This window comes from Strongylocentrotus purpuratus, unplaced genomic scaffold (assembly GCF_000002235.5).
Source record: "Strongylocentrotus purpuratus isolate Spur 01 unplaced genomic scaffold, Spur_5.0 spur5_scaffold_13, whole genome shotgun sequence".
NCBI lineage: Eukaryota > Metazoa > Echinodermata > Echinoidea > Camarodonta > Strongylocentrotidae > Strongylocentrotus > Strongylocentrotus purpuratus.
This window is the reverse complement of record NW_022145598.1, coordinates 32,243,311-32,268,848: the sequence shown is the minus strand read 5'-3', so window position 1 is coordinate 32,268,848 and position 25,538 is coordinate 32,243,311. Positions and strand designations below refer to the sequence as shown.

The following is a 25,538-nucleotide window of genomic DNA, read 5'->3' as shown; positions in this document are numbered from 1 at the left end:
TACACACATAAACCACACCACATTGTATAAAGAGGTATCAAGTTTGGGTCTCGTCCCCACAGGGTATCTACAAATGAAAAGTCAAATCATCATTTTTAATAATAAATTTTTCATGAAATTCGTATTGTTTGATCGGCTATCATGAACATATAATTTGTAATTTGTATGCACCATTTACTAGTGTACAGTTGAACTTGATGTCGAGTCTGCAGCCAGTATCAGGCGACAAAGGCTTTTAGAATAGCAATTCGAAAATCGATTTGTTGGCTCTGTTATAAAAGTTTATTAATACTGACTTAACAAAAAAGAAAATGAGCACCTGACTTTTATTCTATCTAATATTTTGTTCTCCTGTCGTCAGCTATTGGTTTAACGAAGTGCCGCATTTATATATATTTTTCCATTTATATATTATATCTATATTCTATTTTCTAGGATTATATGCAGGTGCTGGTGGAGGATGCGCATTTCTTCTGATACTTATCATCATAATAATTGTTTTCGTCACATGTAGACGCAGGTAAGCTATAGTGGGAATGAATGCAATCTCAAAATAAAAAAATGTCGCTAAACGTTTATCTACAAAAAAAAGTGACACAGTATATTTTAAAAAAATGTATGAACATAATTGTTGTGGTATATTACCCTGACTCTCAATAAACTACTCTGAGGCTGTTATATTTTGATTTTCTCTCGCGCTGCTTACATTAAGCCTATTGAGATTAGTTTCATCTTTCATTGTTTATTTTCTTACAAAGAGGTGTCGATGCACCTCTTACACCCATAGATGCTTGGTATTAATGAACGAGTTAAAAACAACAACAAACAAAACAAAAAATAAAGCACAGGGAAAAAAAGTTGGCACAAAAATAGTTCTGTGGGGTCAAATTGTTCTGCCAGGGCATATTATATTGTTATACTTTATGTGAATTTCCCCTTGTAGGTTTTGGCTTCGCTGTCCACAAATTACACAGGTTTTCATCTTAGGGGAAAGAATGTAGGCTAAATCCGCCTTTTCCGGTGTTTATAATACTCCCTACCACAATACACTATGATGGCTTATGTATTAGCAATCGAGCTCATAGCCCTACTTATAGAAGAAAAAAATGTTATCTGCTGTCTGGATTTTGGTGTCGATTATTCATATAAACACAAAATAATGCAAAGTGCATGTGGCAAATTGCTTAATAGTGATCGTTCTGCTTAAGACGTTACATGGTTACACGACTACCGGAACACAAAATGCTTCCTTGTATAGAGATGGGGCTTAGTATTGACAGAGTCAACTGAATAAATAGTTCTTACATGTACAAATTATCGGAATACGTGTTTTCGCGTTAATGATGTCCGATTTTTGTTTTAAAGGGAAGCGAACTTATAAAAGAAAATAGAAGACCATTATTTTCTGAGGAGGGGGTACCTACCCAACGCGACACTATTTTCGCCTTTGTGTATTTGAGACATATATTTTTTTCCCATTTTCGACCCTATGCAAATAGAAATACAGAGAAGCGATCACCTGCTACTGACCATCCATTAACAACGATGATTCCTACTAAGAACGACAATCAGGAACGTAATAGACCTGCCGACGAGGAAGAGAATCCTTGCTATGAGAATAAGAGTGCAGAGACGGAACGCGACTATGAGAACATGACAGTGGACAATAACGAACTAACAAATATGAACTCGGAGAAGAGATCTACCATGAAAGAAGCAACACCCGACCCTGCATCTCTCTATGCCATGCCTGACATGTCAGCTAAAAACTCATCTCGACCTAAGACGTACACCTCGCCACCAAATGACACAGATGACCCGTCATTGCTGTACGCTATGCCAGACAGAAGAGCTAAGCCGGTGAATTTGAGCAACGGGAAACCAGCGCTGGGAGAGGAAAGCCTCCACGCGCTGTACGCCACTTCCACGAAAAACCGCTTGGAGCCGATCGGTATGGAGGCATCGACAAATGGGGAGGGCGTGTACGCGCTACCAGACAAAACCCCCCGTGACCACGTGACCCAAAATGGCGCCGGAAAGCGTGATGATGTAGAAGCCATGCACGCCATGCCAGATAAATCACGACAGACCATTGATGTTGATAACACTGTAATGATAGCAAATGATATTTACAGTTCTACATAGAATGTCATAGGGAAAAAGAGAGGTTTAATGGTTTTCCTTTTGTTTGTACATTATTTTGTTGAAATAAAACATGTTTGCCCCTTCAAATGCATATCCGCCCGTTAAAATACATGATAACATATTATCTTCTTCTTTTCTTTTTTTTTACAAATGTCTTTGATAGGAAACCAGCTAGGTTGAAATATTTAGCAATTATATTTTTGGCGATGGAAATGTGAAATGAATAAGCATGCCCTTTATTAAAAAGGATATATGTTGACAACCCTTTCCTATTTTTAAAAAGACATCTCTTTTGTACAAGATATATCTAAAAAACAATAAAAATACTCACATTATAGACTTCAACTAAAAAGAATATGTGCGTATGTACCATGATAATGTATTGTATTGTACAGTAAGGTTGCATTATATGTTATCATTGTTAGAATGTTGCATGTTATAACAAAAATTACACTACATCCTGTGTAAGGTCGAAAAGTTGCATTGGTTTCGAAAATATATTAACGAACACAAACTAAATACATAGTGTTTGCTTATAATATGTGCAAGGGCAATACGGATGTGTAAATACGTATACAAAATGAAACATATATACATTACTGAAATTAAGATTTTACACATGATAGAATACTGTCCAATTATAAGGATACAGTTGTTAATGTGAGATGTAATTACAAGTTGAATCATGTTTTTTAAAGGACAGCCCTTTCGAAGAAGAAAAAAAGTATATTTAGAAACTGAGAAGGTAAAACATTTACATTATACACAACACGCGTGATAAAATGTTGCACCCTTCGCGGATGATAGATATATTAATGATATAAGTATTACTGTAAGATTTTATATTTTTAAAGCACAACCTTTTAGTAAAAATATATATCTAAAAAAGTCCAAAATACATACATTATAAACAACAAATGAATGAAAATGTATGTATGAAACGTCTATGATGTACGTACCATAAAAAAGTCTCGTATTGCACAGTAAGGTAGAATGATATTCTATCATTGTAGGGATGATAGCATGTTGTAACAAATCCTACACCGCATCCTGTCTAACGGCGAAAATGAATTGAAATATTTCGTAGGTTTGTTAGCAAAAATAGAATATGATGAACAAACCGTTCTCTAGAATCTGTGCCTGGGCAATTGGGATGAGTAAACATGTATAAAAAAATGGTATGTATATAAGTTTTACTGAAATAGAGACGTTTTCACATGAGTAAATGTATTCATGCTGCCATACATAGATGATATCGATTTTCTTTTACTTTAATTTAATAAGAACATACGTTGACACACTATATTCAATACAGATATATGGCTCCAATTTACAATGCAAAGCTTTAAAAATGATTAGCTTGTACTGACACTATCTTTTATTTTGGCGTGTATGTACCAAATGATTCTCACACCTATGTAACTTTTTAACATATTAAGGTACAGTGCTATACATGTATATTTCATCCTACAGCATGAAGGAAGACCTTATACTGGTTCCTATCTATCACATCAACTATCACATTTTTCACAACATTTATATAATAAAATTATGATACTATTTTTTTCAACAGCATCATATTTCCTTTATTCAATGTGAGCAGGGTATCAACTGGATTCCTATACAAGTAGAAACAAATTGAAGTGTATACGTTAACGGAAATAGTGCGTTATATTTACAAACCAAATGTATGCTGCATCTTATAATATATGGTAAATACATCTTCTTTAAAATGCTTAAATCATACACTGGTATACAAGGAGAATGGTAACATTTGTACATAATTTCATGTTTATGATGCACACATTAAACATTTAATAAATTGATGCTAGGATTTTTTCCTGCGTTTATTTACAGTATTATCTATCTACATATGGACTCATTTGTGATTTCTATGATGCACATTGGATACAGGCCTAACATTATTATAACGCTGTTCTGCGGTCGGGTTAAACACAACAAAGGCCAAACACATCATCTGATTGTACTACAGCAATGCCTGTACTACAACAATACATTATAGAGGCTGACGTTCAAAAGCAAGAATCAAAGATCCACACTGAGTAAATAGTGCCAGAAAGATCGGGTATAATATGGGAATTCCTATTCGTCATTATGATACTGTATAATGTTGAATTAGCTGTGCATTCATGATGGATGTATATAGTTTTATTCTTTAGATTTCACATGGTCAGAAGAGGGGAAAGTGTGTGGTGTGACATAGATTATTGTTGGTCGGTTTCATGATGAAAATAAGTCCATCATGCCAAATAAATGGAACAAATGGCAAATAAATTAAAAACTGGCACAACCTAATTGACGATCTTAGTACCGAGATTTATCCACACAGCCGATTTCCTACTTTTAAACCAATACGTGAAATGTGATTTCCCTTTTTTTTTAAATTGGCACCGCCTTGTTTTCTCATGTTTCAATATACCAGCTCCCTTAATACTTTGGATAATGTCACATGTATAAAGGATATTTTTGAATAATGCGAGGCATTTTTTTTACACCTTAAAGGTAATACGAAGTTTTGTGAAATTTTGAAAATTGGGTGGATAGTGATTCTTTACAATTTTGATATACATGTATTTGGATGCCCCTGTGGATTAATTATAAGCACTAGAAAATTTAGCCATTAAAATAGTTCTGCTTTCGAGGAAAATTAAATATAACAAATTTACTGGTGCTCCCGGTAAATTTTGATAAATTTCAAATAGCGCCTACGCCCGTAGCTGCGACCATGGGAATCTCAGAATATTAAGTTTTGATATATAATTTCCGAACGGGAATAGCTAATCGGTCGATTTTAGTCATTAAACATTGTTTCATAGCTTAATTAATATCTTGACCTTGAGAGGAAGCTATACAACATAAAGAGTTTATTATTTACAATTTCATAACTTTAAACTCGATTTCAGCCGCGAGAACGATCACTGAATATTGTAGATCCTTGTATGCTTCCTATATGTTCATTTGAACCAAATTCATGACCCCATACCAAAACTTTGTATTACCCATTCTAAGTGCATCTTTGCCAGTTCAGTCCGGGGAAGATATCAGAATCGATTTGACAAACATATATTACTTTGTTGACTCAATTTCCTAAACACCACGACTAATATGTATGATCGGGGGAGAAACATGCCCTGGTGGGACACAATACCTTTTATAAACCCAACATGCCCGAAAAAGTGTGATACGCTAGCCTATAATAACATCGGATGGTATACAAAGTTTCTTTTCATATGATTATTCTATTCATTATGAATTGGACTCTTCGCGGGCACAAAAGAAGCAGACAGAGTAAACACACTCGTTTAGTCATTCACGTTCGTTCTGCTTGTGAAAGGAAAGCGTGCTTTGAGGAAGTTCAATTGTATAATTACAAGTAAATGCATACAGTGGACATAAACTCATTCGATTGCTGTGCGAAGAGATCTATCATGGTAGACAGTGTTTCTTTTTTTTAATACACTTAATGAACAAGTACTGTATCTCACAGGGCAGCTGTCAAATACTTCGTTATCTGATATAAGTTTGAGTTCAACAGTTTATGTCTGTTCTTCTTCGGGGAAAGGAAATATCTAACATTCTAAGAGAACAAACATATTCATGCAGATAATTGTGACAATAATTATTGCTCTTCACCTGCGGGCAAATTGGAAACTTGTGCCAACACAACACAAGCAGTGATACCTTGAAGGACAGGGAAAGTCGAAAGCTCTCATTTGCCTCTATGAATTATTTCATAGAAATTTGTTTTAATGGATCTGACTTGTAACTACATGCTCCTAGTCATCTTCATTTTGGCTCCATCATCATCGGCAGTGGAAACATATGGTGATTGATTTTTGTATACACCACTATTCTTAGGTTTCATTACACTTTTAAGGCTTTGCATCATTTCTCTAATTACTGTGTATTGCTATAGCTTTTCAATGTTTAGTAGTTGCTTTTCCATATTTTTATATGTTTTACGAATATTCCACATTTTATTTTGAAATGTTTCCCTCATCAAAACTATCCAACATTATGCTAACTTTTTGTTTAGATAGTCCGTTGGTTTGATTCGTTACTATAGAAAATGGGCAATATTATTGGCGATATAGGATTCTTATCATTGTCACGCATTCTTTACTTTTTTTTGCACTGATACTGATAAGGATGCTCCTTTTTACCTTTTAAAACAAACTAAAACAATGAGAAATACGAAACAAATTAATAATCCCACAAAGAATGGATATCAGAAACACACAGTATTAATGATAGACCATATACGTATAATGACTATAACAAGAAAGTGATTTTATTCTCTTATTTGATAATCGTTTAGATGACCTCTATGTCGGATGCTACATTGATGTCGGTAATTTTTGGGTCCTAACAGATGGCTCACGTACTTCAATTGACATGACAATCCAGCTGTGCATTGACTACTGCACAGGATTGAATGACACTGATCTTACTTACGCTGGAGTAGAGCATGCGAATGAATGCTACTGTGGGGATGCGGGTACAAACTACAGTCGATATGGAGTGGCAGAAGACAGTGACTGTAATTTTCCATGTGCGGGGGATTACACTACTATGTGTGGAGGCCTAGGAAGAATATCTATTTATAACCGTAAGTTCAAGGACGATCAGAACCAATGGTGATTTTCCACTATCGCCCAAAGAAGCGGTTTTCGCTAATGGGGAATTATGCTGTCCTCAGAGGACATACATTTCCCATGTTATGCCTATGCAAACAATGCAATTCAATCAAACATCATTTTAGTATGGGAAATGTTGACGGTAGATCATTCTCAAAAAAGAAAACAAATGGTAGTTAAGTACTAACCATAAGTTTGTTAAATATTGCAAAATTCTGATGAGGACATTACCTCTTCAAATAACCTTTCATTGATGAGATTGATGATATAATTTTGTTTTAATTTAAAACCTCGTAAACTATCGTGACACAACATTTTGTACGTGGCGTTTTTATGCTCCTCGTAACCGTGGTATAGTATCCCTAACTTAAGGTTCATCTGTGAAAAAATTTAAAAGAAGCTAATTTCAACTGATTTGGGTAGATATGGGTATGGACAACTACCAAAAAAAAGGGAGGAGGTATGGGGGTTGGGGAGAATTTTTTATTAGAGGTCAAAGGTCATTGACCCCTGCCTAAATCACAAACAATTATATTTCAGCAACAAAATATGGTATATAGATGATCTTGGTGTCAAAATGCACAGAATTACAAAAGAAGATGACATAGAATAACTACTGACCCATAGATTAAAATCCTGACCTCCGAAAATGAGGTCAAAGGTCAAAAATAGACGTTTTATCACTAAAATGTCATATTAGTGACCGGAAAATTACCATATATAATATAAATGAGCACAAACAAATCAAATAGGCTAATTTGAACTTATTGTGGCGGGGATGGGGGTTATTATTTATTCAGAGACCAGAGGGGGAGGGGAACAATTCCTTTCTGAGGGTCAAATGTCATTGACCCTGCACTTAAACACTATAAATTGTATCTCCGCAACAGCATGTTTTACATAGGCCTAGATGATCTTGGTGTCAAAATGCACAGAATTATACTAGGAGACAAACAATATATGAAATGGATTCTTCACCACCAAAATACGAGGTAAAAAGTCAAAATGAGCAGGGGGGGGGGGGGTTAAAGTTTATTAGTGTCAAATAGTTTGTATACACAAAGTATATGTAGAGTATATGTGCATTTATAATCAACAATTTGCAGAATACTACTCACAACTTAGAACTTACAATAACTATATCGGCAACACTATATAAATTAATAATACTCAGTCTGTTTCCTCTTCATCGCTACCAATAACTTCTTCTGCATCTATGCTATCTGTTCCATTAGAGCAATGTCCACAGCACACTCCACATGCAGATACACATGACATGCCAGCTTTCATGCAGCTGCATTTCATGGTTTGACACTGCCTCTCCCCTTCTTTGCAGTTGCAACAAATCCCTTTCAGAAGGTTGTCTGGCGCGATACCAACAGACAGCATCTTTGGTCTGAGTTTTCTGTTTGAATCTAACTCCCATCCTCTTCCTTTCGGATCAAGAATAGCGGTGTCCAGATGCTTCCATACCACAACTTGAAGATGGACACGAAGGGAATGTTGAGCTGTTGCATCTTCCGTTGGTGGAAGGCGGTCAGGATCGATTTTGCCCTTGGCTGCTTGCTTCTTGAACTTCAAATAGCGAGATTTTTCAAGGGGAGTATCCCCACAGCCATATGTGATCTGCATCGCTCTTAACCCAGCTGTTCGAACTGTGGAGTCTGTTGAAGTGTTACTTGTGAATGCAGTAATGACACTGGCAGGAAATTTGCATTTGTAGAGAGCACATTTGGTATGTCCATGAATGCATGAAACAGTGTCGTTTCCAGACCAGCCATATTTGAAGAGGAACTCTTCTTGGTCTCCGATGTCTATGCTAGAGATGTCGTAAAGACCATCAAAGTCTGCTTGTAAATATAAGTTAGTACAGTTGACAGGCCTATGATAGCAGAGCAATATCAAAATATCAGTGTCCTGGGCGACAACAACAACTGGGGAATTAACACTTTCGACCAAGTCCATCGCAGACTTAACAATCAGAGTGTCACCATCATCTTTTGCTTGGCGTACAGTGATATTGCGGCTTGCCATCTCTGCAGATATCATCGTGATTAAGGCTCCTTTGCTCTTCTCATTTGCCAGGAAAACCTCTCTGTCACATGATATGGTCAATTCCGGTGTGACGCTCATGTCCGGAGAAATCTTCTTCCCAGCCATCCGGCGCATATGTTCATGATCTTTTGTTGACGATTCTTCCCCGTAGCCGTCAAACACTACAGTAGCATCTTTGAATTTGTTTTGAACATACCTGACATATGTATCGACTATAGTCTTGATGGTTGCACCACTGGACCACTTTACCTGATGAAGTAGCCACCCTCCATCAACAACATGCATCTTGTTGTCTATATCAAAGTCAAGTTTTGTAGCTGCTTCTTTGAGCATCTTGCCAAATTCATGCTTTTTGGGTTTCCTCATCATGCGATCCATTGTGAAGAGAGATGTTGGGACCGGGGTCAGCTCAAATTTGAATATGTGTTCAATCCCTTCATCTCTCTCTGCCATGATAATCAATCTATTGAAAAGAAGGGTCTTTTCGATGTAGATCTTCTTGTCGCCTACCTTTACTTTCTTCTGAAGGTCAGCCAGATTTTTGCATTTCTTTGACGTCCTTATGCTCTTAACTGGTGACTCATTATCAAGATCCGCTTGCATTTCATGGCCTATCCTCACTGCATCATCGCAGTTGACAACTGCCTTGTCGGTAGTTATTACTCCACTCGACAGCGAAGTAATGGTGTTGGGGTCTTTTACCTGAAATGAAAAATGAAATATCATTTTACATAGATGTTAAAGTCAAGTGTTCCACAAATGGTAACTGAAATGTGGAATGATTTCTGTACGTGCTACTATCAATATATATGCAACGGATCTATACTAACCTCTATGAAGGGGTTATGAGTTGAAAACCATGCAGATATGGACTTGACGTACTGGCTGTCTTTCTCTAGACGCTTTGCCCCAAGGTCTGTGTGGGTCCTCTTACTCCGCTTTCCACCAATCATTTCTTCCATCAGGTCCCCCAGAAGCTTGAGATGTGAAAACGTGCCAGCCCATACTTTCACAGAGTTCTCGTTACGCATTCTTCCTCTTGTTAAGCCTCCATTTGACTTGGCTTTCCGCATAAGTGTTTCTTCGATTGTCTGGTCAGAAAATTGTCCAGAAAATTGCTCATCGCTGTAACGTGTTGTGTGATTTCCCTCCATGAAAGCTTCATACACCTGCAAATACAAAGAACATCCTTAAAATGTATCTATAATATATTTATAGGGGGTAGTATGGAAACATAAGACAACTGAAATATGCAGATATGTGCAATGAGAGATGATGCCAGCCCAAACATGGTAAGAGGGCAAGAGGACAGCCAAAGATTTGAAGTGATATTACTGAAGTCCAACATTAATGAAAACACATGCTTCCAGATAATAAATTTAGTTGCAATAAGATCGGATTGAGTTTGCGTATACTAACCCGAGGATAATCTTCTGGAAGTCTAAGCATCTCTTGCAAGTACATGCGTCCAAATTTGGCGTACTGCCCATGTCCAGCTGCGGCAAATATACCAATCATCTTAGAAACGGCATTCAGATGTCCGTGCCAATCATGGAGTCTTTCTGCTAGTATGAAATCTTGCGCTGTTCTTACAAGTTGGTGGTACAGAACCCACAGCTTTGCAGTTCTTGACATTTGTTGCAAGTCCTTGAGTCTCTCATCAAGACTTTCGCTGTCACTTTCACCCATCATGTGTTGTACCAGCGCAGCATCTGTTAAGAAGTGCGCTCTCAGAGCCTTTGAGTATGCTGCACCTTTCAGGATGTACTTGACTGTATTAGGTCCATAGACTACTTCCATGGCTTCTGCCAAACCACTGCCTTCCATGATGTAGCCAATGCAACCAAGGTAACTCTTCAGGAAGTGAAATCCTCCAAGCCTCACAACAACGTCTAACTTCTGCTCCTTAACAATTTGAGATGCCTTGATGAACAGCGGCAAATCAAATGTTATTATTGCTGGGGATTGGTATGTTCCTTTAATGGCTTTCATGATGGTGGTGTATATTGTCTGCATGTCATTTGGATTCGCATTGATGATGCGCAGAAACTCAATGGAGGATTTCAATGCTAGTCCGTTGTATTTCTGATGCATGAACCCCATGAAGTTAGGATGAACAGTTCTTCCCTCTACCCATCCATTGTACCAGTCTATGACAGATGCATCTGTAGGAATGGATCTTTCTGGTATTTTGTGCTGAAGCTCTTCATACTTAATGAGTTTTGTGTCCAGTAGAGCATTTGTTCGTTGAGGCACGTAGTTTTGCAGACCTTCCATATTTGCCAGAGTATTACTCTTCACGATTGGCTTCCTCTGCAGCTTCCTATTCTCATCAACTTCAAGTGCATTGGCATTTTCTGGAGTGGTAACTTTGATCTGCCCCATGGCATGAAAACCTGACTTTCCATCTAATGTAATCAAATCATGATCCATGTTGTCACCAATGTGTTGCTCTACCTGCTTCTCAAGGACTGCCATTGATGCTGCATTTGTGTTATTAGTCAAGTCAATGTACGTGTACTTGTAGTTCACTGTCTCTTTTTGACTTTCACATACACCCAGCCTGTGCATGACGTCAATCAGCTTATTTGAACCAAACTTGTGATCAAGGTATAAGCTCATGCCAAGCTGGAAAGGCATCTTTGATGATCTTGGGCGTTGTGAAGATATGATATTCTGCCCTGCAACATTTCGTCTAACAAATGAATGAGGCATTAAGCATGTTAACATCAGTTCAAGAGAATCTGGCAGCTCATATATTGATGTCATTTCTTTGAGCGAAGGAAAGTCATCTTTGTTGAAATTAAGGCACTTGATGTCATTGATAATCAGTGAAGCCGCTGTTTTGATGATGGCTCTTTTCTTTGCATCTTCATCATCAGTTTTCATCTCATGGTAGTCTCTGATGATGCTTGCTGTGCAGCTTCTAAAGCAGACAACATCCTTCTTACGTTCTTGGTTAGTGATGAATATACTATCACCATAGTACCTCTCAAGTGCTTCTTTCAAGTATCTCTCATGATACACTGGGATTTCATCACCTACTATTGCTTTCATCTGTTCATGCAGTTGAGCTACTGAATACACACCGCTTTCCATTTCACTGTCAATCCATCCGCAAAGCTGGTAGAAGGCATTTTCCTTGCAACTATCTACAGGCCTGCCTGGTTTCTGAAGAAAAATAAAAACATTCGAGAATGTGTTCTAGATTAAATTTGTTCATTTGTCATAATAGATTCAAAAGAGACAATGTACTCATTTCATTGAATAATTGTAAGAAATAGTGCAATGGAGAAGGAAAAATATATTAAGAGTATGAAGAACCTGCAAGAGGAACGTACGAAAAGCTAACTTGTTTCATCAAGCAAATTTTCTTCAAAATGAATACTTTAAATGTGTGTAGGACTGCGTTTATTTAAAAATGATCAGATGATTAGCCCCCGACCAACTATTGAATACCTCTTTTAAAATGTGAAGATTTCAATGTTTTACATTGTGACATACTTTACAATTCCGCAGTACCCAATATTAAAAGGAACTTTACAAATATGTACATGGTTGTATATTGTATTGATTTACTTACATTACTTTGCCCTGGAACATTATACATGGAACAGTAGCATTTATTATGATAGACAGCCTCTTCCGCTACAAGATCTGCCATGCCTTCCAAGCGTCCTTTCACAGCCATTCCAATACTATCTTTTCTTTCACTTGCGATTCTCAGAAGTGATTTCTTGAGCGTGATAGTTGATGCTCGATGTATGGTTTGCTGTCTACTAGGATGTCTTTCATCAAAATTGATGTCCTCATTGCATATGAAACATCTTTCACTGTACGGAAATCGAGTAGAGCCCTGGCCTGAAAATATTATAAAGACAAAGTTAGCTGCCATCCCATGAAATCACCATACTAACTTCAAAGCTCAAACATTCAAAATTCACACATAATAATATAAACAGGTATGGGCTTGGAATGTTAAAGAAATTTACATGAATCAAGTAAGAAATTACTCTATCTTACCATGATCTTTGTCATCATTTACAGCTTGAGACACCTTTTGTCGCTTTTGTCGTGGCGCATGATCTTGCTCCTCAACATCTGGCTCCTTTTGCAAGAAAAGACTTCGGCATCTACGATGGACTGTCATAGGAGTGTTGCTAGTCCATTTTGTTTCCAATCGCTCTAATAATGAAGAGTCGTTGATACGTCTACACTGCTTTATTAGACTATCATATCCCTTTCTGTACAACCTCTGTAGCTTTTCTACTTCTGAAAAATCCTCACTACATATTTCACATATATCCATCTTGGTAATTTTGTTATTTGACAGTATTGTTCCAAAGTTAAGTCTTGACTGTTCAAATGAAAGCAGTCAATAATTCTATGCGATGCCACTGGTTCTTAATTACAGCCGACATCACTTTCCCTGCTGTATAACAGACTCGCTGCAAGGAGCACCAAACTCCTCTCCTTAATAATAAGAAACTTTTGGGACATCTCATTTCACTGGGGTTACTAGTCCAGCTAGTACATGTAGGCAAACTAGGTTTTATGAGTAATCACTCCAGAAGCAAAGACCTCATCGACACATTCATGTTGTTTATATTATCTAGGGTGGCCTATCTCAGTAGGTTTTTGATTAATCACTCTAGAAACAAAGACCTCATTCATGCTTCGAGTTATATGTATATATCTGGGGTGGTTGTTTTTGGATTTAATATGGTGCTCCGAATAATGACCTTTGACCTTTGAGGTCATATGTGGCGGTCAATTTGTTATGCTATATCACAGGAAATTAAATTTGTTATCCAATATCACAAGAACTTAATTTTTTTCTACTTCCAATGCAATTGTGAGCATTTTGACACCAAGATCATACATGTACCATATGTTGTTGCCGAGATACAATTTATAGTGTTTTAGTGCAGGGTCAATGACCTTTGACCATCTGAAAGAAAATGTTCCCCTCCCCCTCTGGTTTTGGAATAGGATTAACCCCCATACCCGCCACAATAAGTTGAAATTAGCCACTTCGATTTGTTTGTGCTCATTTCTATATAATATGGTCATTTTCCGGTTACTAATGTGACATTTTAGTGATAAAACGTCTATTTTTGACCTTTGACCTCATTTTCGGAGGTCAGGATTTTAATCTATGGGTCAGTAGTTATTCTATGTCATCTTCTTTTGTGATTCTGTGCATTTTGACACCAAGTTCATCAATTTACCATATTGTATTATTGAAATATAATTTTTTTGTGATTTAGGCAGGGGTCAATGACCTTTGACCTCCAATAAAAAATTCTCCCCAACCCCCATACCTCCTCCCTTTTTTTTGGTAGTTGTCCATACCCATATCTACCCAAATCAGTTGAAATTAGCTTCTTTTAAATTTTTTCACAGATTGGCTAGATATATGGCTAATTTAGGGTTACTAGTAGGGCTGGGTCAACCATTGAGGTCGCTAGGGTGTTACACGGGTTTGGGAGAAAGAGGGGGGGGGGGGGGGTGTGACAGGGGCAAGGGTACAATGTGAAACAAAACAATCCCTTTTGTCTATAGTGCACAATTAGTATTGAATCTGTTTAATTACTGTTTTTGTTATTTTGTAGACGCAGAAAACTTTATTTTTGTACATGCTGGTTTTCGATGAGATATATAGGAAACATATTGCTTTGTAAAGATCCTTGGTCCTGCTTTCTTTCATATCTAGTCTTATATTTGTTTTTATCTATATCATAACCAAGAACTTATAGACATTTATTTTCCCACCACATCTAACATGTCTAACTTTTTGCAGTTTCACCTCCAACAACTACTGAAAAATCGTCAAGTTCAACAGAAGAAATCAATGAAAGCACAATTCCAATAACAACACGTTCTACAAAATCAGGTAAGTAGATGCTAGGTGGGATAGATAGGTTTTCGCTAGATATAGACGCGACAAAGCTCATACCAAAATTAGTGAAAGATTTACAGCGAAAAGCTTCTATTTGAGTATTGCGATTGTTAACTACTGACTGGGGTGCAGGCACTTTCTTGACTTGCTGAAATAATGTTAAAGCTTATCTGCACTAGTTTTGCCAGGAAGACCTCCCTGCATAGTCACTGACAGGTGGTTATCTCATCAAATCGGCTCTCCGTTAACATAAAAAGGGAGACCATGGGGGAAGGGGGGGGGGGGGCAACGGTTACCGATTAGGCATTGTTTGCTTTAAAGAGGGCGCAAGTAGCTATAAGTAGTGCAACGGGGTTCCAAAGTATAAAATCTGTTACGGGGTACCTTAGATATGTAAAATAACAGATAGCAGAAAGATAAGTGTTAGCTAGTATAAATACAGAATTTAGTTTATTCAACAAAGACAGGATACAATTCGTCGACTTGGTCTTTTTCCATCTGACCTATCTCCCCCGCCTCCTTCTCTCTCTCCCTCTCTCCCTATATCTCCCCATCTCTGTCTCTCTCCGCCATCACTTACTCTCTCATTCTCCCTCTCTCTTCCTCTCTCTCTTTCTATACATACATAAACCACACCCGATTTTATAAAGTGATATCAAGTTTGGGTCTCGTCCCCAAAGGGTATTTACAAACGAAAAGTCAAATCATCATTTTTAATAATAAAAATTCTCTATGAAATTCTTATTGTTTGATTCGGCTATCATGAAAATATAATAATTCCATTTGTATGCACCATTGCTGGCGTACAGTTCAATTTGATGTCGAGTCTGCAGCCAGGATCAGGTGACACAGGCGTTTAAAATGGCAATTCGAAAATCGATTTGGCTCTGTCAAAAAGGTTTGTTTTATACAGACTTTAAAAAAAAAATTTGGTGTAAAATTGAGCACCTGACTTTACTCTCTAAGTATTCTATCCTATATTTCTGTTCTATCGTTAGCTTTCGGTTTAACGAATTGCTGCATTTTTTTCCATCTATTTTTTTATATTCTATCTTCCAGTATTGTTTGCAGGTGCTGGTGGAGGAGGCGCATTTCTTCTGATACTTATCATCATAATAATTGTTTTCGTCACATGTAGACGCAGGTAAGCTATATAATAGTGGGAATGAATATAATCTCAAAATTAAAGATGTGTGAAGCACATATCTACACAATAAAGTGACACAGTAAATTAAAAAAACACGTAAGAGCACATTGTTGTGGTATATTATTCTGACTCTCAATAAACTACTCTTAAAAACATCTTTCAGTGTATATTTTCTTACCAGGGGGTTGCACTCCACCTCTTGTTTTACTCCATGTGTATTTCCCCTTGTAAGTCCACCATTTCCACAGGTTTTCGTCTTTGGGGAAAGAAAGTAGACTTACTCCGCCTTTTCCGGTGCTAATACTCCCTGGGCCATAATACACTATGATGGCATTTTTGTAAGTAATCAAGCTTATTAGTAACCCTAAATTAGCCATATATCTAGCCAATCTGTGAAAAAATTTAAAAGAAGCTAATTTCAACTGATTTGGGTAGATATGGGTATGGACAACTACCAAAAAAAAGGGAGGAGGTATGGGGGTTGGGGAGAATTTTTTATTGGAGGTCAAAGGTCATTGACCCCTGCCTAAATCACAAAAAAATTATATTTCAATAATACAATATGGTAAATTGATGAACTTGGTGTCAAAATGCACAGAATCACAAAAGAAGATGACATAGAATAACTACTGACCCATAGATTAAAATCCTGACCTCCGAAAATGAGGTCAAAGGTCAAAAATAGACGTTTTATCACTAAAATGTCACATTAGTAACCGGAAAATGACCATATTATATAGAAATGAGCACAAACAAATCGAAGTGGCTAATTTCAACTTATTGTGGCGGGTATGGGGGTTAATCCTATTCCAAAACCAGAGGGGGAGGGGAACATTTTCTTTCAGATGGTCAAAGGTCATTGACCCTGCACTAAAACACTATAAATTGTATCTCGGCAACAACATATGGTACATGTATGATCTTGGTGTCAAAATGCTCACAATTGCATTGGAAGTAGAAAAAAATTAAGTTCTTGTGATATTGGATAACAAATTTAATTTCCTGTGATATAGCATAACAAATTGACCGCCACATATGACCTCAAAGGTCAAAGGTCATTATTCGGAGCACCATATTAAATCCAAAAACAACCACCCCAGATATATACATATAACTCGAAGCATGAATGAGGTCTTTGTTTCTAGAGTGATTAATCAAAAACCTACTGAGATAGGCCACCCTAGATAATATAAACAACATGAATGTGTCGATGAGGTCTTTGCTTCTGGAGTGATTACTCATAAAACCTAGTTTGCCTACATGTACTAGCTGGACTAGTAACCCCAGTGAAATGAGATGTCCCAAAAGTTTCTTATTATTAAGGAGAGGAGTTTGGTGCTCCTTGCAGCGAGTCTGTTATACAGCAGGGAAAGTGATGTCGGCTGTAATTAAGAACCAGTGGCATCGCATAGAATTATTGACTGCTTTCATTTGAACAGTCAAGACTTAACTTTGGAACAATACTGTCAAATAACAAAATTACCAAGATGGATATATGTGAAATATGTAGTGAGGATTTTTCAGAAGTAGAAAAGCTACAGAGGTTGTACAGAAAGGGATATGATAGTCTAATAAAGCAGTGTAGACGTATCAACGACTCTTCATTATTAGAGCGATTGGAAACAAAATGGACTAGCAACACTCCTATGACAGTCCATCGTAGATGCCGAAGTCTTTTCTTGCAAAAGGAGCCAGATGTTGAGGAGCAAGATCATGCGCCACGACAAAAGCGACAAAAGGTGTCTCAAGCTGTAAATGATGACAAAGATCATGGTAAGATAGAGTAATTTCTTACTTGATTCATGTAAATTTCTTTAACATTCCAAGCCCATACCTGTTTATATTATTATGTGTGAATTTTGAATGTTTGAGCTTTGAAGTTAGTATGGTGATTTCATGGGATGGCAGCTAACTTTGTCTTTATAATATTTTCAGGCCAGGGCTCTACTCGATTTCCGTACAGTGAAAGATGTTTCATATGCAATGAGGACATCAATTTTGATGAAAGACATCCTAGTAGACAGCAAACCATACATCGAGCATCAACTATCACGCTCAAGAAATCACTTCTGAGAATCGCAAGTGAAAGAAAAGATAGTATTGGAATGGCTGTGAAAGGACGCTTGGAAGGCATGGCAGATCTTGTAGCGGAAGAGGCTGTCTATCATAATAAATGCTACTGTTCCATGTATAATGTTCCAGGGCAAAGTAATGTAAGTAAATCAATACAATATACAACCATGTACATATTTGTAAAGTTCCTTTTAATATTGGGTACTGCGGAATTGTAAAGTATGTCACAATGTAAAACATTGAAATCTTCACATTTTAAAAGAGGTATTCAATAGTTGGTCGGGGGCTAATCATCTGATCATTTTTAAATAAACGCAGTCCTACACACATTTAAAGTATTCATTTTGAAGAAAATTTGCTTGATGAAACAAGTTAGCTTTTCGTACGTTCCTCTTGCAGGTTCTTCATACTCTTAATATATTTTTCCTTCTCCATTGCACTATTTCTTACAATTATTCAATGAAATGAGTACATTGTCTCTTTTGAATCTATTATGACAAATGAACAAATTTAATCTAGAACACATTCTCGAATGTTTTTATTTTTCTTCAGAAACCAGGCAGGCCTGTAGATAGTTGCAAGGAAAATGCCTTCTACCAGCTTTGCGGATGGATTGACAGTGAAATGGAAAGCGGTGTGTATTCAGTAGCTCAACTGCATGAACAGATGAAAGCAATAGTAGGTGATGAAATCCCAGTGTATCATGAGAGATACTTGAAAGAAGCACTTGAGAGGTACTATGGTGATAGTATATTCATCACTAACCAAGAACGTAAGAAGGATGTTGTCTGCTTTAGAAGCTGCACAGCAAGCATCATCAGAGACTACCATGAGATGAAAACTGATGATGAAGATGCAAAGAAAAGAGCCATCATCAAAACAGCGGCTTCACTGATTATCAATGACATCAAGTGCCTTAATTTCAACAAAGATGACTTTCCTTCGCTCAAAGAAATGACATCAATATATGAGCTGCCAGATTCTCTTGAACTGATGTTAACATGCTTAATGCCTCATTCATTTGTTAGACGAAATGTTGCAGGGCAGAATATCATATCTTCACAACGCCCAAGATCATCAAAGATGCCTTTCCAGCTTGGCATGAGCTTATACCTTGATCACAAGTTTGGTTCAAATAAGCTGATTGACGTCATGCACAGGCTGGGTGTATGTGAAAGTCAAAAAGAGACAGTGAACTACAAGTACACGTACATTGACTTGACTAATAACACAAATGCAGCATCAATGGCAGTCCTTGAGAAGCAGGTAGAGCAACACATTGGTGACAACATGGATCATGATTTGATTACATTAGATGGAAAGTCAGGTTTTCATGCCATGGGGCAGATCAAAGTTACCACTCCAGAAAATGCCAATGCACTTGAAGTTGATGAGAATAGGAAGCTGCAGAGGAAGCCAATCGTGAAGAGTAATACTCTGGCAAATATGGAAGGTCTGCAAAACTACGTGCCTCAACGAACAAATGCTCTACTGGACACAAAACTCATTAAGTATGAAGAGCTTCAGCACAAAATACCAGAAAGATCCATTCCTACAGATGCATCTGTCATAGACTGGTACAATGGATGGGTAGAGGGAAGAACTGTTCATCCTAACTTCATGGGGTTCATGCATCAGAAATACAACGGACTAGCATTGAAATCCTCCATTGAGTTTCTGCGCATCATCAATGCGAATCCAAATGACATGCAGACAATATACACCACCATCATGAAAGCCATTAAAGGAACATACCAATCCCCAGCAATAATAACATTTGATTTGCCGCTGTTCATCAAGGCATCTCAAATTGTTAAGGAGCAGAAGTTAGACGTTGTTGTGAGGCTTGGAGGATTTCACTTCCTGAAGAGTTACCTTGGTTGCATTGGCTACATCATGGAAGGCAGTGGTTTGGCAGAAGCCATGGAAGTAGTCTATGGACCTAATACAGTCAAGTACATCCTGAAAGGTGCAGCATACTCAAAGGCTCTGAGAGCGCACTTCTTAACAGATGCTGCGCTGGTACAACACATGATGGGTGAAAGTGACAGCGAAAGTCTTGATGAGAGACTCAAGGACTTGCAACAAATGTCAAGAACTGCAAAGCTGTGGGTTCTGTACCACCAACTTGTAAGAACAGCGCAAGATTTCATACTAGCAGAAAGACTCCATGATTGGCACGGACATCTGAATGCCGTTTCTAAGATGATTGGTATATTTGCCGCAGCTGGACATGGGCAGTACGCCAAATTTGGACGCATGTACTTGCAAGAGATGCTTAGACTTCCAGAAGATTATCCTCGGGTTAGTATACGCAAACTCAATCCGATCTTATTGCAACTAAATTTATTATCTGGAAGCATGTGTTTTCATTAATGTTGGACTTCAGTAATATCACTTCAAATCTTTGGCTGTCCTCTTGCCCTCTTACCATGTTTGGGCTGGCATCATCTCTCATTGCACATATCTGCATATTTCAGTTGTCTTATGTTTCCATACTACCCCCTATAAATATATTATAGATACATTTTAAGGATGTTCTTTGTATTTGCAGGTGTATGAAGCTTTCATGGAGGGAAATCACACAACACGTTACAGCGATGAGCAATTTTCTGGACAATTTTCTGACCAGACAATCGAAGAAACACTTATGCGGAAAGCCAAGTCAAATGGAGGCTTAACAAGAGGAAGAATGCGTAACGAGAACTCTGTGAAAGTATGGGCTGGCACGTTTTCACATCTCAAGCTTCTGGGGGACCTGATGGAAGAAATGATTGGTGGAAAGCGGAGTAAGAGGACCCACACAGACCTTGGGGCAAAGCGTCTAGAGAAAGACAGCCAGTACGTCAAGTCCATATCTGCATGGTTTTCAACTCATAACCCCTTCATAGAGGTTAGTATAGATCCGTTGCATATATATTGATAGTAGCACGTACAGAAATCATTCCACATTTCAGTTACCATTTGTGGAACACTTGACTTTAACATCTATGTAAAATGATATTTCATTTTTCATTTCAGGTAAAAGACCCCAACACCATTACTTCGCTGTCGAGTGGAGTAATAACTACCGACAAGGCAGTTGTCAACTGCGATGATGCAGTGAGGATAGGCCATGAAATGCAAGCGGATCTTGATAATGAGTCACCAGTTAAGAGCATAAGGACGTCAAAGAAATGCAAAAATCTGGCTGACCTTCAGAAGAAAGTAAAGGTAGGCGACAAGAAGATCTACATCGAAAAGACCCTTCTTTTCAATAGATTGATTATCATGGCAGAGAGAGATGAAGGGATTGAACACATATTCAAATTTGAGCTGACCCCGGTCCCAACATCTCTCTTCACAATGGATCGCATGATGAGGAAACCCAAAAAGCATGAATTTGGCAAGATGCTCAAAGAAGCAGCTACAAAACTTGACTTTGATATAGACAACAAGATGCATGTTGTTGATGGAGGGTGGCTACTTCATCAGGTAAAGTGGTCCAGTGGTGCAACCATCAAGACTATAGTCGATACATATGTCAGGTATGTTCAAAACAAATTCAAAGATGCTACTGTAGTGTTTGACGGCTACGGGGAAGAATCGTCAACAAAAGATCATGAACATATGCGCCGGATGGCTGGGAAGAAGATTTCTCCGGACATGAGCGTCACACCGGAATTGACCATATCATGTGACAGAGAGGTTTTCCTGGCAAATGAGAAGAGCAAAGGAGCCTTAATCACGATGATATCTGCAGAGATGGCAAGCCGCAATATCACTGTACGCCAAGCAAAAGATGATGGTGACACTCTGATTGTTAAGTCTGCGATGGACTTGGTCGAAAGTGTTAATTCCCCAGTTGTTGTTGTCGCCCAGGACACTGATATTTTGATATTGCTCTGCTATCATAGGCCTGTCAACTGTACTAACTTATATTTACAAGCAGACTTTGATGGTCTTTACGACATCTCTAGCATAGACATCGGAGACCAAGAAGAGTTCCTCTTCAAATATGGCTGGTCTGGAAACGACACTGTTTCATGCATTCATGGACATACCAAATGTGCTCTCTACAAATGCAAATTTCCTGCCAGTGTCATTACTGCATTCACAAGTAACACTTCAACAGACTCCACAGTTCGAACAGCTGGGTTAAGAGCGATGCAGATCACATATGGCTGTGGGGATACTCCCCTTGAAAAATCTCGCTATTTGAAGTTCAAGAAGCAAGCAGCCAAGGGCAAAATCGATCCTGACCGCCTTCCACCAACGGAAGATGCAACAGCTCAACATTCCCTTCGTGTCCATCTTCAAGTTGTGGTATGGAAGCATCTGGACACCGCTATTCTTGATCCGAAAGGAAGAGGATGGGAGTTAGATTCAAACAGAAAACTCAGACCAAAGATGCTGTCTGTTGGTATCGCGCCAGACAACCTTCTGAAAGGGATTTGTTGCAACTGCAAAGAAGGGGAGAGGCAGTGTCAAACCATGAAATGCAGCTGCATGAAAGCTGGCATGTCATGTGTATCTGCATGTGGAGTGTGCTGTGGACATTGCTCTAATGGAACAGATAGCATAGATGCAGAAGAAGTTATTGGTAGCGATGAAGAGGAAACAGACTGAGTATTATTAATTTATATAGTGTTGCCGATATAGTTATTGTAAGTTCTAAGTTGTGAGTAGTATTCTGCAAATTGTTGATTATAAATGCACATATACTCTACATATACTTTGTGTATACAAACTATTTGACACTAATAAACTTTAACCCCCCCCCCCCCCTGCTCATTTTGACTTTTTACCTCGTATTTTGGTGGTGAAGAATCCATTTCATATATTGTTTGTCTCCTAGTATAATTCTGTGCATTTTGACACCAAGATCATCTAGGCCTATGTAAAACATGCTGTTGCGGAGATACAATTTATAGTGTTTAAGTGCAGGGTCAATGACATTTGACCCTCAGAAAGGAATTGTTCCCCTCCCCCTCTGGTCTCTGAATAAATAATAACCCCCATCCCCGCCACAATAAGTTCAAATTAGCCTATTTGATTTGTTTGTGCTCATTTATATTATATATGGTAATTTTCCGGTCACTAATATGACATTTTAGTGATAAAACGTCTATTTTTGACCTTTGACCTCATTTTCGGAGGTCAGGATTTTAATCTATGGGTCAGTAGTTATTCTATGTCATCTTCTTTTGTAATTCTGTGCATTTTGACACCAAGATCATCTATATACCATATTTTGTTGCTGAAATATAATTGTTTGTGATTTAGGCAGGGGTCAATGACCTTTGACCTCTAATAAAAAATTCTCCCCAACCCCCATACCTCCTCCCTTTTTTTTGGTAGTTGTCCATACCCATATCTACCCAAATCAGTTGAAATTAGCTTCTTTTAAATTTTTTCACAGATGAACCTTAAGTTAGGGATACTATATAGCCCTATTTATTCACGGCTAACAAAAATAACAAACAACCAAATTTGCGTTTATGTCGTGGCTTTATTAACATTTTGAGATGGACGCTTATTTTGAACATTTTGATTTTCTGGGTGTCATAACAAAATAACACAGATATATTGAATCATAAAAAATGCTTACAAATGCAATGCTAGGCCTCCCTATGAAATCGAGTGATGCCTAGGTTAAACTTATATACATTAAGTCATTATATCAGCCCCCCGCCTATAAAATCGAGTGATGCCTAAAGTTATGCTAGGCCCCCCGCCTATGAAATCGAGTGATGCCTAGGCTAAACTTATATACATTAAGTCATTATATCAGCCCCCCGCCTATAAAATCGAGTGATGCCTAAAGTTATAGAATATAGATGTATATATATACCAGCCTCTCCGCCTGTAAGATCGGATGATGCCTAAGATGAAAGCGTGACACCCTGAGTTTGAAAATGTGTAGGTACAACTAGGTCCCCCCGCATTCAAATCGAATGGGGGCCGGAAAACTAAGAATTGACATGCGAACAAATTCAACTGAATATACATTGGCAACCCCCTCGCATGTAAAAATTGAGTGGGGTCGAAAATTATCGGATGACAATTATTGATCAATAAACTTATCAGTACCATGTGATTAGTGATTTGGAGGCATAATTTGACAAATTACCGCCAAACGAGAATATATTTATATATGATCGGCCGCCAAATCACAACGTTGTCATCACTAACGATTTCTGTGCACCAAGGGAATATCTATGCTTAACTATTTACACTTTGGTGGAATTAACATTTCAATTGGCCAACTTAACCAATGTACATGTACAGGCATGTACTTTTTCGCCCTTAGCTAATTTATAACCCTCTAACAGACTACAGAGTATCGTAATAAACTTATCTCTACAACACCGGCACATCATTATGCCTAATTCATTCCCCTCAAAGAAGTGACTAAACCGTTAATGCCCATTTCGAAATGAAGCATTCGCAAAACTGGTCATTTACCAATGTCCACCTAAACCTGCCCCATATAACCATTATTTACTCTCCACAACTTTGTTACTCCCAAAATAAGGCACTCTTTAATTATCCCAACAACAAAAACATGATCTTGCGGTGCCGGACTCAAACTTTTTTGCGGGATTTACTTTGCTACCCGAACAGACTTAAACATTGAAATATAAGAACGCTGAAATATAAGAACACTGAACTATAAGAACATTGAAATATAAGAACAAACAACGTGTTTTGTAACTTTATCATTGTTTAACTACTTGGATGAACCGAGATAGGACAGGCCCTCCTTCAGGTCAGTGATAAACCTGTCCAAACCCTCATTGGAGAGATGCAATCCGTCCGGCCTATATAAAGCCATATCCTTCCCAATAAACAAAATCACGTGAAAATAACGTCAATATCAAGGTATCGACTTAATAATAATAATAATAATACATAACATTTATTAGGCGCTCAATACTGATGTTTCTAAGCGCACAGTGTTCTGATTAAGAGAAGACTATAACCCGTAGAATTAAATTAGAAGAAAAAGCAAAAATACAAAAGTAACATAGATAAGGTAAGAAAAACAGGAGAGTTAAGGAGAGTTACGTTCTTCAAACACCGGACATTTACGTAAATGTGTTAATACGTTTATTGCACTAGGTCACTAAAAACACACGTACACTAAATCACGCAATTGTCACTGCAATATCACCATTATAATAACGTGATTATCCCTACCTTGGAGACCATGGTTTGTAAACTTAATACTCCCGTGTTTGTTTGGTTATGAAATTACATCTTCATAAACGAAATTATCGCGTCACAGAAACACGTGAAGTGTTAGTGATAGTTTAAGTCAATATATCTGCGTGAAATTCACGTGAATATTACGAGGCTGACTTGAGATGAATCATGTACTTCATTCACGTGAAATTTACGTCGAAGAGGAAATATGTTAATGTGACCCGCGTTCTACCCAATAATTACGCAAATGTTACACAATAAATGAACCAAAATAATGACCTTCTCATCCCGTTTCTAAACATCGTGTTTTGGATCTTCCATAATTACGCCCAGGCGCGCCGGAAGCAGTTTGGGATTAGAGGGGGTGGGG

General features: G+C 37.8%; 3 protein-coding genes across 3 annotated transcripts; 2 read left to right on the top strand and 1 right to left on the bottom strand.

Annotated features, from left to right (window-relative positions):
• Nucleotides 1-440: 440 nt before the first annotated feature.
• LOC115917958 lies at nucleotides 441-2,145 on the top strand. Its single transcript, XM_030983704.1, has 2 exons — nucleotides 441-520; nucleotides 1,500-2,145. The coding sequence occupies exon 2, from the start codon at nucleotides 1,546-1,548 to the stop codon at nucleotides 2,143-2,145; it is 600 nt and encodes a 199-aa protein (XP_030839564.1). The 5' UTR covers nucleotides 441-520; nucleotides 1,500-1,545.
• A 5,220-nt stretch (nucleotides 2,146-7,365) lies between these two features.
• Nucleotides 7,366-13,853, bottom strand: LOC100891077. The gene is made up of 4 exons (XM_030983393.1): nucleotides 12,442-13,853; nucleotides 10,278-12,029; nucleotides 9,689-10,027; nucleotides 7,366-9,560 (listed from the first exon to the last, which is right to left on the bottom strand). The coding sequence occupies exons 1-4, from the start codon at nucleotides 12,751-12,753 to the stop codon at nucleotides 7,974-7,976; spliced, it is 3,990 nt and encodes a 1,329-aa protein (XP_030839253.1). The 5' UTR covers nucleotides 12,754-13,853; the 3' UTR covers nucleotides 7,366-7,973.
• Nucleotides 13,854-16,708: 2,855 nt separating this feature from the next.
• On the top strand, nucleotides 16,709-23,197 carry LOC115923129. The gene is made up of 4 exons (XM_030983392.1): nucleotides 16,709-18,120; nucleotides 18,533-20,284; nucleotides 20,535-20,873; nucleotides 21,002-23,197. The coding sequence occupies exons 1-4, from the start codon at nucleotides 17,809-17,811 to the stop codon at nucleotides 22,586-22,588; spliced, it is 3,990 nt and encodes a 1,329-aa protein (XP_030839252.1). The 5' UTR covers nucleotides 16,709-17,808; the 3' UTR covers nucleotides 22,589-23,197.
• The last annotated feature ends 2,341 nt before the right edge of the window (nucleotides 23,198-25,538 follow it).

Bases quoted from the DNA above. Each gene is read 5' to 3' on its own strand.
- LOC115917958 (XM_030983704.1), top strand. From the start codon at position 1,546: ATGATTCCTACTAAGAACGACAATCAGGAACGTAATAGACCTGCCGAC.
- LOC100891077 (XM_030983393.1), bottom strand. From the start codon at position 12,753: ATGGCAGCTAACTTTGTCTTTATAATATTTTCAGGCCAGGGCTCTACT. The intron at 10,028-10,277 runs GTTAGTATACGC...TTGTATTTGCAG, and splicing joins TTCCAGAAGATTATCCTCGG to GTGTATGAAGCTTTCATGGA. The intron at 9,561-9,688 runs GTTAGTATAGAT...TTTTCATTTCAG, and splicing joins CTCATAACCCCTTCATAGAG to GTAAAAGACCCCAACACCAT.
- LOC115923129 (XM_030983392.1), top strand. From the start codon at position 17,809: ATGGCAGCTAACTTTGTCTTTATAATATTTTCAGGCCAGGGCTCTACT. The intron at 20,285-20,534 runs GTTAGTATACGC...TTGTATTTGCAG, and splicing joins TTCCAGAAGATTATCCTCGG to GTGTATGAAGCTTTCATGGA. The intron at 20,874-21,001 runs GTTAGTATAGAT...TTTTCATTTCAG, and splicing joins CTCATAACCCCTTCATAGAG to GTAAAAGACCCCAACACCAT.